The 14,145-nt window shown below is 34.8% G+C and overlaps 1 protein-coding gene and 1 long non-coding RNA gene across 4 annotated transcripts; one reads left to right on the plus strand and one right to left on the minus strand.

Moving 5' to 3' along the window:
- Nucleotides 1-1,339: 1,339 nt before the first annotated feature.
- LOC116176044 lies at nt 1,340-2,771 on the minus strand. Its single transcript, XM_031494482.1, has 9 exons — nt 2,637-2,771; nt 2,573-2,586; nt 2,157-2,522; nt 2,062-2,109; nt 1,962-2,006; nt 1,864-1,908; nt 1,762-1,812; nt 1,670-1,714; nt 1,340-1,616 (listed from the first exon to the last, which is right to left on the minus strand). The coding sequence occupies exons 1-9, from the start codon at nt 2,683-2,685 to the stop codon at nt 1,452-1,454; spliced, it is 828 nt and encodes a 275-aa protein (XP_031350342.1). The 5' UTR covers nt 2,686-2,771; the 3' UTR covers nt 1,340-1,451.
- Nucleotides 2,772-6,766: 3,995 nt separating this feature from the next.
- Nucleotides 6,767-10,556, plus strand: LOC116176046. 3 transcript variants are annotated; one of them, XR_004146409.1, is made up of 7 exons: nt 6,767-7,541; nt 9,192-9,205; nt 9,256-9,618; nt 9,666-9,713; nt 9,769-9,813; nt 9,867-10,103; nt 10,157-10,556. It is a non-coding gene; the product is annotated as an uncharacterized LOC116176046 (long non-coding RNA). The 3 variants fall into 3 exon arrangements; XR_004146410.1 differs by lacking the exon at nt 9,192-9,205; XR_004146408.1 differs by lacking the exon at nt 6,767-7,541 and having other exon boundaries at nt 9,119-9,618.
- Nucleotides 10,557-14,145: the final 3,589 nt, after the last annotated feature.

Consider the following 14,145-nt stretch of genomic DNA (forward strand, 5'->3'; position numbering starts at 1 on the left):
GATGGGTAAAGATGTAAACAACCTTCTAAAGACACTGAGCCCAGAACGAATTTCTGTCTTAAATGTGCAATATTTTAGAAATTAATTGATGAAATAAAAAAAAAATGTTTGTTCCAGATTCAGAAAGAGATGTTTTTTTTACAATGCGTCACTTATTCTATTATGCTACTTGCAATATGTAGGTTAACTTAGCGCCCTTTTTGTTAAATCTAATAGTACATAATGAAGTGCTTATTTGTTGCTAACATATTGCTGTTGTGTGGAATTTATTGCTATGGGAACATTAAACTGGAACCCACAGTATTTAGCAATAAAGAAGGACTATCATAATATGCTGTTACGTTTCACAAAATACACCACACCACCAAGGGATAGAGCCTGAGTGTTATCGTAAAAGATATTCTCCTCTAATTTAAAATTGAAATGTTCACGACGTAGATTTTATCAAACTTATCAAACCACTGCCTATTCCGCATATCTCGCCGCGAAAGTGGTCCATTATCCGTTAAACCACACGCGCGATTATCAAGAAGTATCCCTGTGGTCATAAAAAGCTTCAATTTTACATCCTTAAAATTTCCCATAATAAGGCATCATTCAGTAAACAAATGAGTAACGAAAAACAATTGAATTTTTTTAAACGGCAGTGCACCCTTAACTCTAATACAAGAAAAAATTTTCAAAAAAAAACTTATTATAATGACATCAATAACATTAATCTAGATATCCTATACATCAAAATAAAACAAATGAACGTATACGTGTACCTTGAAGGCAAACTGAAATTAGTAATAAAATTGTAACAAACGTATGTACACATTCATTTGTTTTATTTTGATGTAGGATATCTAGATTAATGTTACTGATGTGATTATAAGTTTTTTGAGGAATTTTCTTGTATTAGGGCACTAACATGTTAAATCATAGAAAAGAGAAAAAAATCTCTATCAAATGAGTAATAAAAAGGTGCACTGCCATTTAAAATTCAATTGTTTTTCGTTACTCATTTTTTTTACTAAAATAAAAACAACTGATTGGTGCCTTATTATGGGAAATAAAATGTTAAACAACTTTCATATAGAAAAATTTTGTATACATTCGATCTTTACCGAGATATATCGTATATTCGATAAATAATGGGCATCCTGTTTAGAATAAAATTCAGGGGGAGGGGGTATAGTTAGTAGTTTAGGCCCTTCGAACCCTTTTTTCACAATCCTTAACTTGGGTTGTATACTTTTGAGTACCATCAGCAAGTGCAAATGACAATTACAGTGGCGCTATTCCTGAGACCTTGTATTCTTTACTTTTGTAGAGAGAGAAATCAAACACAGGTGAATGAACTATCGAATAGTGGTGCATAAGATTATTTATTGTTAACAGATGTTACAATATTTACTCAAGCAGCGATTGTCATATAATTTCATCTTTATTTCATTGGGATGTAACGCCTACATACTGCTCGCGACTTTAAGAAGGTTTTGAATGGACGATGAGCTAATGTTGAGTTGTACTCCTGGTGCACCAATAGAGCTTCCATATGCTCTTACTAGGAGTGAGAGAGCATTTTGTTGTTGTTGAGGGGTGAGGGTGGAAAGTGCGAAGCGAAGATTTGTCTAAAAGTTAAGAAATGTCAAAGGTCGTATTTGGAAGTTACGTTGTAAGTTACCTTGGCAATTGGGGCTAGGCTATCAAGCAGCGTGGTGAATTGTTCCTGAAAGTGTTTTTGTGAAGCATTGTTTGGTTACCACTCCAACTTACCTTCATCTCGCTATCAGCAGTTGGGAAAGTGCTCATGTCGATGTCAGCGCCCTGTAAAAATTCTCAGTTTTGTGAGCGCTATGTGCAATCAAAAATACGTACCGGAACCGAGCTTATGACGGTATTCAAAACGAAAAGTACGGATTGCTAAAATTATATTATAATGAATGTCCTACAGATACAGCTTTTAGGTGACTTACTTTTGCCTCATCACCTAATGTGGCTATGTAGGACAGGATGTCATTCTGAAAATTCGCGATGTAGGTAATTTGCACTCAACTCGAAATCAAAAATACTCACCACAACGTTAGGGTCACTTCTGATCGAATTGAAGACGTTAGCGTATACCTACAAAAACATTGATTTCCAAAATAAAACTCGTCAAGCACTCATACCGCAGGATTCTCTTCAGCTTCAAGGACTGTAAATTGTGGGAATTTCGACACGAATCCTTGTACTGCAGCAACAAATCCTGGTGCATTGTCATAGCCTTGTCTGGGAAGCCAGCTCCAAATACCCTGTTTTGGAACATCGACTTTTTCCTCGGCCCCTTTCTCGCCACTACCAAGACCGAAGCCTAATCTAATACTTCCAAACGGACCCAAGCTCAAAGTTACACCAGCTCCAGCGCCGGTTCCTTTAGAATAATCAGTTCCTTGTTCAGATGTGTCGGGGCTACCAAGTGACAATCCTGTTCCAACACCGGTTCCACCGACTCCCAATGAGCCACCAACATCAATACCCCATCCTTTAAAGAGTTTCTAGAAAAAATGCGTTACTACTTTCCCAAACACTACAGGGAGCTCCTTACTCCAAACAAGCCATCTGAAATTGGAAAAAATATTTAATGATCAAATTTTTTTTTAAACACTTACATGCTCCGGATGCGCATAAAAGCACAGTGAGGGCGACGAAGTACTTCATTTCGGTTCGATTGTCAAAATGAACTGATTTGCCTTTTAGCCTCGGTCCCTTTTATACACGGTGAAACGATATCGGATTCGTTATCACCAAACCGCATTTCACCTGTGAAAACTTTACCGGTGAATATCAGATTTCGATTACTTTGCGTAATCAGAATAAGTATAAAGGGGTGCTAGTATGAACGTGTGGTTTCAGACAAATAAAGGTATATTACATATTTAATGCTTTCTTCTTTGTTTTTGATCGACTTCCAATTAGAAGTCGTTTATAGTAACGGAAAAGGTTAACCAAAAAACGTATTTTTGTACAAGGTGTTTCAACTTAGATGTCACCGACGTATTATGCGAAAATAAAAGTGTTAATAGAAATTGAGCCTGACAATCTTAAATGAGACAAAGGTCTTTTTTGGTTCGAAGTGATTGTTCCTGGGAATGTTGGAAAATTGAATTATGACGTCATTGAATATATTTGTCCTATATATAGGAACATATCAATAGTATATTGAAAGACAAGTGTTACAATGCGACCTATTGTAATACGACTATCTTGTGGCACGAGTGGCGACGCGAAGCGTAGCCACGAGTGTCCGCAAGATAGGAGTATTACAATAAAGCATTGTAACACGCGTTTTTCATACTATTTTTTCTATTTCGGTGCTTTAATTTAATTAAAAAAATCATTATCAGAAACTATAGAGAACATTAGAACTAACATGTTTTATGTTGGGAACACTTTTTATGCCGTTAAGTTTTAGGTTGGCAGCGTAGTAAGACTTGACATTTTGAAGTTCAAACATGGAAGTACCCAACGAAGTACCTACTTGTACTAACTAGTAACTGCCAACTTAAGAAATGAGTTACCAAAAAAAACGACTATAATCACTGTCTTTGTACAACTGTTTTCGGCCTAAAACAGTTGTACAAAATCATCATTGTGACACCGAAATAGAAAAAATTATTTGTTGCTAAAGAGCCCTACATTTTTTTTTGTTAACAAGCGACACGTTCAAAAACACCTTAAATTTTTATTTAAACTTTTTCTTTTCACATAATACGCCCGAGACATCGAATTTGAGCCACGCTGTATAAGTACGGTGTTTCAGTATGATTTTTTATCTGCAATTTGGAGTTCATTGCGCTAGACAAAAAAATCGGATGATAGAGGGGATCAAAACAAACAGGTGGGACGTGAATGCTTCGCTACCCTTAAAAATATTCTCCAAAATTGCATTTTTTTTTCTAAAGAAAATAAGATCCATCAAGATGAATGGCGTCTTTTGTTAGGATATCGGGTATATCCTTTTTGATTTTGTAAACATTTTTTCAAAATTCCTACTTTACAATTGCGCAAAAATTTAGATTTCGATGAAATTCGGTATTCTGTGGGCTTTTAACATCCTGAATCTGCAATAAGTTTTATTTTTGAAAATTCGAAAAAACTCGACTGCAATTCTTGGCGATTCAGAAATTTCCTGCATTATGTTCTTTAGATATTAAAGAACAGAATTGTCGAACAGTTTTTCAATACAATCTTTTTGTAACAAAAGGTATGCGCATCAACACATTGCGGCTTCTAGTAAGGTAGGAATGTCGTGAATGCGTGAAATGCGAGAAATTTAATCTGGAAAGTACTATTTTTAAAAAAGTGAACCTCATATTTTTTTAAAGAAACGTTTAATGGTCTTGAAAAGAAACGACTTTTTCACAACCAAAAACTGTTTGACAATTATGTTTTTAAGTACCTAATTTCCCATAGGAAATTCTTGGAAATTCTAATCACTATAGAAGTGATCCTATCGGTCAAGAATTTTATTCGGAATTTTTTTCGAATTTTTAAAAACTAACAGCAGATTCGGCATTTTCACCAACTGCCAATTTTCATCCGAATCGGAACTTTTTTCTCATACCTTTCATGGGATAACTTTTAAAAGTTGCACAAAATCGTAAAGGCGCATACCCAGTATCCCATCCAAAGACTTCTTGATGCGTCTGGTGGATCGTGATAACTCCATTTTTTTTTACACAACTCAAACAATAACACCCTGTATAAGGTTAAAGTAGAAATTTGATTTAATTAATTTAAAAAATCGATTATGTTATAGGCTTTGTTAGTTTTATTAAGGAAAGAGCCAAACGCATATCTTCTGTAAACCCTAAATGAATAATAATTTAGTAACAATTTCAAGCTAGTTTTTGTGAATAAACTTTTTTTCAGATCAGTAGCTGACGGGGGGGGGGGGGATTAATTTTATCTTTCATGGCATTCTAATTAAAGGTCTCAACAAAAGAAACTGTTTTCTACCAACTACCGCCCTTTTTGACTCCTTATCAAAAGGGAGGGGGGGGGGTTGAGGGGAGGAGTTAAAACTGGTTTTATTCTTCATGACCATTGGAGGAAGGTAGCTAGGTGCAATATTTCGCAGAATTTCTGAAATGACGCAGAATCAGAGCTGGGCAGAATACTTTCAAAAGTATTTGAATACTAATAGTAAACACTTTACACAAATCAAAGGTAAGTATTTGAATACTAAATACTTTTACGTCCAGCACAAGCGAATACTAGATACAGATACATTGAAAAGTATTCAAATACTTTAGAACGTATTCGAATACTTTGAAAAGTATTTCATTAACTTACTTTGAAAAGTATTCGAATACAGTAAAAAGTATTCAAATACTTGTCACTCAAATACATTAAAAATTTAAAATAGTATACTAGATAAAAGTCTTAATACTACTTAAAAAATCAATTTATACTTTGTATGGGGTTAGCTTTTTTTATATTTGTATTGTTATACTTATACAAATTTAAGGGGAGTAAAAGCGTAATATTATTATTATATTATTATATAGGAGGTACCTACCAGGATTCTTATACCAGTTATATCCTTAAGAATACGTGTACCAGTTTTCAAAGCGATCGTACGTCGTGCACATGATACGTACGCCTTTCTGAAATTAATCCTAGCGATTTTGGAACAGATCCATTTTTTACCATCCGTTTGTCCGTGTGCATGATAGTTTGTTTAGAAACGTGCGATCGCTTTGAAAATTGGTACACAATGGTCTTAAGAATATAAGAAAGGTCCTTATTGTTTTTAAGTTACGTAGACTATCGAATCAAAAAGTTTCAGTCGAGGATCGTTCGGTATTCAGTTGTATCAGATTTTTATATTTGATTTTGTGACAATGGAAACTTTCCCAAAAACATTTCTAAATTGTTCTCAAATATTTGAATAACTGAAAAGTACTGCCTTTTTTTGAGGCCGGAAAAAAAATGTCTGAGATCGACCGGGAAAAACCATTTTCTTATAGAATTTGGCCCGTAGAATCCATAATTTAAAACAGTTTGAAGATTGGGCTACTAGAAGTTACAGCCCTTTGAATTTTTTTTCGACATTGGTTTCTAGTCCATAACTTTTGATTGAGAAGTCTGATCGAAAAAGTACGAATTGTTTTGGATTCTACGCACCAAAATTAATAAGAAAAAGTGTTTTCCCGAGAAATTTTAGTGTAGTCGATTTTTGGTAAAAAAGGAAGGTTATACACTGCCTTTTTTGAGGTCCGAAAAAAAATTGTCTCAGATCGACCCGGAAAAAAAATTTTCTTATAGAATGTGGCCTGTAGAATCCATAATTTCAAAGAGTTCTAAGATTGGGCTACTAGTTCAAAAGTTACAGCCCTTTGAATTTTTTTTCGACATTGGTTTCTAGTCTATAACTTTTTGTTGAGAAGTCTGATCGAAAAAGTACGAATAGTTTTGGATTCTACGCACCAAAATTAATAAGAAAAAGTGTTTTCCCGAGAAATTTAGAGTAGTCGATTTTTGGTAAAAAAGGAAGGTTAATTATACGAAGTATTCGAATACTTCTCAAAGTATTCAAATACCTTGCGAAGTATTCGAATACTAAATATTTGTGAAAGTATTTGAGTTACATATACAAATACTACTTCCATAAAAGTATTTAATTACAAAGTATTTGAATACTTTAAAGGATTTGAATACTAAAAAGTATTTACAAAATCGAATACTGCCCAGCTCTGCGCAGAATAACCGTTCATTATCTACACGTTACTCAAAAATCCTTCGAATTTAATTGCTTTTCATTTCAGTCAGCTTGACTCTTCTTAGTCAAACCCAAAGTAAATCTTCACTATACTAATTCTACAAAAAATTAAGCAGAATCTCTAATTTCAAATACATAGCGTCCCACGATGAACGCCGGTTATCTATATTTCGAAAAGGAAACCTCGGAATATTTTGAGAATTTGAATACAGGTACTAATGACGGTACTTATTTATTTATTTTATTTTTACCGTTTCAACAACGAAATCGCCTTGATTTCCAAATAACAATTGATTAAAATATATGGCAGTCTTGAGTCTTTCCTTCCATCAAATTTGCACTTCGGTCAAAAATGGCTTGATAGGTAAAATTTCTGATCACGCAAGTAATTGTGATAACCGAAATAAAGAACGCAAAACCTGAGTCCTTGCGGTTTCCCTATACCGCTCCCTAATCAAACAGCCAGGTAGATAGCGAATTTAACTCCAATTAGTTAACACTATCGATAAGGAAGCGAATTTATTATCAAAATGGTTTTGACTAATTGGGCACCTTTGAACTTCTATTGTGCAAAGTTAAAAATGTGCGGTACAAAGCAGTAATTAATTTTTGATTGATTGAGATTCTGATTGGATAACGAAAATAAAGAAACCGATATCGTTGCACCATGTGTAAAAGGTACCGAGACGAAGGGGTAAATCAATCCGTTTGGTACCCAACACGAAATGAAGTATTTACGAATTGAAGTATTTCGTAACCTTCCCTGTGCTTTTATGCGCATCCGGAACATGTAAGTGTTTAAAGAAAGAAACTTGATCATTATTAGTCCAAGCTAAATAGCTCTCAAATAATGTATTTTCTAAAAAAATTAGTTACCGGGCGAAACCGGGTTTATCAGGCAGGTGAAATGATTAGAAATTAGGAAACAACCATTTTTCCGCGGGTGAAATCCCGGGGGTTGAAAGGGGTGGAAAGTGGTGTTTTGCAAATTGTGGCAAAACTATTACTGTAATGTACTATTAATAAAATGTTCAATGTAAAAGTTATAGAGATTAAAAAAATGAGCAACTTTTGTATCTGCACTATTTTCACATACCTAACCTCCAATTTTCCTAGAAAAAAGGAGATAATTTTTTGGTCCCGTAAAATTGGACCGTTTCCAAGATCTCACGATTTCTGAAAAAAACCATCTCTTTAATGTTGCTAAAATATTTTCTTTTGTTTCCTAGTGCCCAACTGCCTTAATTAAAACATCATTATTATTTCTTTTTTCTGCATTTTTACCGCAATAAAAGCAATTCGAAGTAAAATCCAAATCTTTTGCTTCCTGAACAATTTGTTTTTGTTCACTAACTCTTCTTCCTGCCTGTTTTACAGCTGATGGGATTAAGCTGGGCCTGTTGATCGTTAATTTGCAGGAATTATGAATAAAATCCTCATGAAGTTTATTCCAGGTTTTACATCTCAAATCATTTGTTTTGGCCGGTAAAACTAACGTTCTTATTGCAGATTTTGCCAGTTTATCAACAGGCCCAACGCAATTGCATCAGCTATAAAACAGGCAGGAAGAAGAGTCAGTGAATAAAAACAAATTGTTCAGCAATCGGCAAGCAAGATAATTCGATTTTATTTCGAATTTATTGCGGTAAAAATGCAGAAAAAAGAAATAATAAAGATGTTTTAACTAAAACAGTTGAGCATAAGATAACAAAAGAGAATATTTAAGCAAACATTAAATAGAAACAAGAAGACAGATTTCGAAAAAATCTTTATTAACATCCAACACGTTGATTTATCATGTCAAAAACCGTGTCTAATCTTAAAACTGTTTTTCCAGTTTTTCGCTATTTTCTCGAATTTTTGCCATAGGATTAATATTTTTTTATTTTTGTTTATTAAAATATAAGTCTTCCCGAAAATTTTGTACGATGAAAAAAAAATAGATTTTTCATCCCCTTGAAAAAGAAGTGGTTTTTTCAGAAATCGTGAGATCTCGGAAACGGTTCAACTTTACGGGCCCAAAAAAATTGTCTCCTTTTTTATCATAAAACAAACTATCTTTACTCTAAATTTCAAACCCCTATGACTTTTTTTTCGTAAAAATAAGAATAAAAATAAAAAAAATGTTTTTCTAGGAAAATTGGAGGTTATGTGAAAATAGTGCAGCTACAGTTGCTCATTTTTTTTAATCTCTAAAACTTTTACATTGAACATTTTCGTCTAAAATTAATAGTTTTGCTACAAATTGCAAAATACCAGTTTCCAACCCTTTCTACCCCCGTGATTTCACCCCCAGAGAAATTCAGCTGTTTTAATTATTTTTCCCCAATCTATAATCATTTCACCAGCATGAAAAACCCGGTTTGAACCGGTAACTAATTTTTTTTGTCAAAAAATATTATATAGCCTGGATTACATAATTATATTTTTCCAATTTTAGATGGCTTGTTCGGAGTAAGGAACTCCCTGTAGTGTTTGGGAAAGTAGTAACGCATTTTTTCTAGAATCTCTTTAAAAGATGGGGTATTGATGTTGGTGGATCATTGGGAGTCGGTGGAACCGGTGTTGGAACAGGATTGTCACTTGGTAGCCCCGACACTGAAAAAGGCACTGATTATTCTAAAGGAACCGGCGCTGGAGCTGGTGTAACTTTGAGCTTGGGTCCTTTTGGAAGTATTAGATTAGGCTTCGGTCTTGGTAGTGGCGAGAAAGGGGCCGAGGAAAAAGTCAACGATCCAAAACAGGGTATTTGGAGCTGGCTTCCCAGACAAGGCTATGACAATGCACCAGGATTTGTTGTTGCAGTACAAGGATTCGTGTCGAAAGTCCCACAATTTACAGCCCTTGAAGCTGAAGAGAGTCCTGAGGTATGAGTGCTTGACGAGTTCTATTTTGGAAATCATTGTTTTTGTAGGTATAAGCTAACGTCTTCAATTCGATCAAAAGTGACCCTAACCTTGTGGTGAGTATTTTTGATTTCGAGTTGAGTACAAATTACCTACATCCCGAATTTTCAGAATGACATTCTGTCTTACGTAGCCACATTAGGTGATGAGGCAAAAGTAAGACACCTAAAAGCTATATCTGTAGGAGATTAATTATAATATAATTTTAGCAATCCGTACTTTTCGTGTTGAATACCGTCATAAGCTCGGTTCCGGTGCGTATTTTTGATTGCACATAGCGCTCACAAAACAGAATTTTTACATGCCGCTGACCTCGACATGAGCACTTTCCCATCTGCTGATAGTGATATGAGGGTAAGTTGGAGTGGTAACCAAACAATGCTTCACAAATACACTTTCCGGAACAATTCACCACGCTGCTTGATAGCCTAGCCCCAATTGCCAAGGTAACTTACAACGTTACTTTCAAATACGACCTTTGACATTTCTTAACTTTTAGACAAATCTTCGCTTCGCACTTTCCATCCTCACTCCTCAACAACAACAAAATGCTCTCTCACTCCTAGTAAGAGCATATGGAAGCCCTATTGGTGCACCAGGGGTACAACTCAACATTAGCTCATCGTCCATTCGAAACCTTCTTAAAGTGGTGAGCAGTATGTAGACGTCACCTACTAGTGGAAGTCAAAGGAATGGCAGAATTACTCGATTGAACCTAAGATTATGGATATACAAATTTTCCCAGGGCAATAGTCATCCCGTATATCCCTCGTGCACGCCAAATACCAGATCTGAGTATTTCAGGTATTTGGCGTGCACTTTGGATATAATAGTTGAATATTAGATTTACTAATATTGTAACAGCTCTTACCAATAAATTATGTTATGACTTCACAATATTGGAGAGAATAATTCCAATTCCAAGGTAATGAAACGTTAGAAGAAAAATAAATAAAAATGGGGGGTCGATTTGTAGTCCTATATTGTTGTGTTTCATTTTATATCTGTAGATGGTGTAAGTATGGCTCCTGACATTTTATAAGGTAATCACAATTGGGTCTCCACTTGTTTGCGCTTGTTTTGAGATCACTCACGATTTAATCGGATGTTGTTTACTGCAGATCATTAAATGAACTACTGTTAATTATAGTCACTTAAATGTGAAAGATGAAATGTCTAAATTAATACTTATAATTAATCCCCATTGTCTCTTGGAATTTTTCAGGTCGGCAAAAAGTCAAACTGACACCGGCGTAAACCTGCATGGCGTTGCTGTTTTAGTGCTCGTTTTAAATTACCATAGGATACTAAAACGGAGCTGAAATTCTGAAATATTAATTCGCCTTCGTCTTCTCTAAATGACTTGTCTCTTGAGCTTTCGGACCCAACAAAAATAATTGAATGTCTTGACGGGAACGGTTGCAAACGCCGAATTAGTTACAGTTTTTATTTACGGCAACGGCGGCTCAAACACAACTATAGCAATTAAATCAATTACTTTACTTACATAAAAAACCCAGTCTGGATTGGGAACTATTTTTTTTATCAATTGCATGGCATATTATTATTATTTTAAGTGAGGATAGCTGAAGGTGCGGCGGTAGATGCTACCCACCATAAACCTTCTATTAAACTGCCTCCTACGTAAGGATATGTTTTTGCTTTTCTTGATTTTTTATACTCTATTAGTTTTTCATTAATTGAAGTAATCGTGATCCATTATTTTTAATAATTTATTGTCCAAATTTATAATTGCGTCGATGGTAGAGTTGATGGTCTAATTGTTTAACAATCGATTGGCCATTTCTAACCCTGAATTGATAGAGTAATGCAAATAATCATTTAATCGATGAGTGGAATAATCAATTAGGGCTACATTTAATTGGAAGGTTTGACGTTTTGGGTCGTAGGGTTGTCCATCGGTATCTTGGTGATTCGACAAGAATCAGCATTGGCCCAGTACCCTTTAAATGCCTAGTAAGGGCTACATGTTTCATATTTTGCAAGGCATTGTAGATAAAGATACTGACGTACGCATTTACGTACCGATTGTTAACCTTGCTGTAAGTCAAAATTATGCTCCAAGGCCGCTATTATTTTTATCCGAAATAATCGCTTCTAATTAGTCATCTCAGCAATTGTAGTCCGTGCACATCATTTTGTTTTGATTTTTTTATTTATCGTATATTTCTCGGTTTTTTTTGATCAATTTTTGAGCAACGTTCGGGTGAGTGACAACTTCACCTTCTAATTATTACAAAATCATATTTCGTTTCCGCGACGCGGACGTCATTAGTTACCTATGTCACTTGATCGTGATCGGGTTTGCTAATTAGATCTAATGTACCTACTCGGAACATGTTTTGAAAATTAGCGTTATGTATATAAGTACGTCTATCAAAGACGCTGCGGATTGTTTACACTCGGACGTCACGTTGAGTGCAGTTTCTTTTATCAATAAACTTTAATCTATTTCTGTATTGAGGTATTTGTGGGGTAAATGAACTAAGTACCGTTAACAATGAATGCTTTCCGGTAATTCGGTAATTTGAATGTAGGCGTTTTCAAATTATTTTACATTCTCATAGTGTGGTGAATGAGTCCCAAAATCGTTCTTGAGAAGAATTTTTTGTTTTACATTGTTATAGATGGAACTCTAACTGAATTAGAGCAGTTACCTAAAAATGGCACTTTTTAATGATTTTCGGTTTCGTTATATCTCAAAATTTCTTACGCCGAAATTAGTACCCACGGTAGTACAAAAATCAAAACCATTTCTGAAGAATTAGGTTAGCCAATGATTTTCTGTTGTGCATTAGAGGACTGTATTTCAAAATTTTATTATTTTCAAATTTTTCAAGTTTTATTGAACTCTGCGATCTATATTTTGGGAGTCATAGGCTACTGGATGCGCCGTGACTGGTTCATGGCATGGGAAAAATATCAGCGTCAGTCTGACGGACGGTAACACAATCTTAATGTCCTTTACGTGACTAAATGGTCGCAGAAAATTCATCGCGAAGTTAAAAACCAACTCCAATTTTCTAGAGTAAATAAGGACTTTAATTAATCTACGACATTGTTAATCACCCACTGTAAACCCCGTTATCCAGCTTTCCTTTGGATTTTGCAGCCTCCCCTTAAGGGGCCAGCAGTTAACGTCAGCAAACTTTGGTTCCATTTCCCAAATTTAAAATACTGGGTGATCTTGTTTTCCAAAGTTGGGCGACTCACGGGATAGTTTAAGGTCCTTTCAAGAAATTTGACGAGTGGAATTTTTAAGTTTACTTAAAAGGGTCGATTCAATTGTTTCATAATTGTGTGAAACGTTTAACACAAATTTTCTACTGTAACCAATATTCGTATATGAACTCGGTTAGAAAATGGTAACTTAACTACTGGAAGTCTTCTAACTGAGTCGCCTTTATATATAAAATTCTTGTACGTGTGTTTGTGACTGAACTCCTAAACCGCTCGACGGATTTTTATGACATTGTTTTATGTAGCTCCGTGTGTCTCAGGGTGGTTAGATTCACAATTTGGCTCGATCAGATTATAGGATTTCTTTTAAAGACTTCTTCTTTCTTCGATACCTTAACAACTGCACTACTTAAGTCAGTTCGTATCTTGCAACAAAATGGCGGTTCTCAGCTAAAACTTAAACAGACGTTGCGTGCCGTACTTCTCCAGGAAACTGATTCCATCGCACACCCCTTTGAGTTTGCTAGCCGATTAACGGCTGTCGAACGAAACTACACAACTAGTGAGAGGGAGCCCCTCGTTGTTGTATGGAGTTTGTCTAAATTCCTTGATTATTTGGAAACATCATCTGTGATAGTCACCACTGATCACCAACCATTAAAGTGGTTGCTTAGTGTTAAATCATTGGCTTGCGCTCCGGGCCCTAAGCATACAAAGCTATAACTTGGAAATACAATATTTGTATTCCGAGGAACACTAATGCTGTTGCCGACCTAAATGTTAGGTACATAAAAAAAACAAGTTTGATACGCCACTGGAATATAGCTTCCTGATGATCAAAAATATTTTAGAAATATGGCGACGGTAATTGTGTTCAATTTTACTCTAAGACTTTTTCCTGTATCTTTTATGGTAAGAGAAATATGATCCGTGCTACCTTAGATGCTACACCCTGTATACACAAACCCAAATTTTATAACCATCAAAATCTTCGGTTTCTGTCTTAACTTCACAACATTTCATCAGTATTTTCATGAGATTATCTTTTCAACATTATTGAACTTGATATTACTATCATTATCCTTTTTTTCTTTTCTTCGAGTCAGGGTTTAAACGTGTCATTTCGAAATTTAGCAGGTGTTAGTATTGTAACGTAATTTAATTACATTAATTTTTAATTTATAATTAATTAACAATAAATTTCTAAAAGTGTTGAAATGAATTGATTTATAACAGTCAAAATATTATGTATCACCCAACTCATATACTCAATTTATAACAGCGCAA

Source organism: Photinus pyralis, unplaced genomic scaffold (genome assembly GCF_008802855.1).
Source record: "Photinus pyralis isolate 1611_PpyrPB1 unplaced genomic scaffold, Ppyr1.3 Ppyr1.4_LG7, whole genome shotgun sequence".
Lineage (NCBI taxonomy): Eukaryota > Metazoa > Arthropoda > Insecta > Coleoptera > Lampyridae > Photinus > Photinus pyralis.

Coding starts and splice junctions, on each gene's coding strand:
- LOC116176044 (XM_031494482.1), bottom strand. CDS start 2,685: ATGAAGTACTTCGTCGCCCTCACTGTGCTTTTATGCGCATCCGGAGCA. Junction 1,813..1,863: donor CCGTCATAAGCTCGGTTCCG/GTACGTATTTTT, acceptor GAATTTTTACAG/GGCGCTGACATCGACATGAG. Junction 1,617..1,669: donor GCCTAGCCCCAATTGCCAAG/GTAACTTACAAC, acceptor CTTAACTTTTAG/ACAAATCTTCGCTTCGCACT.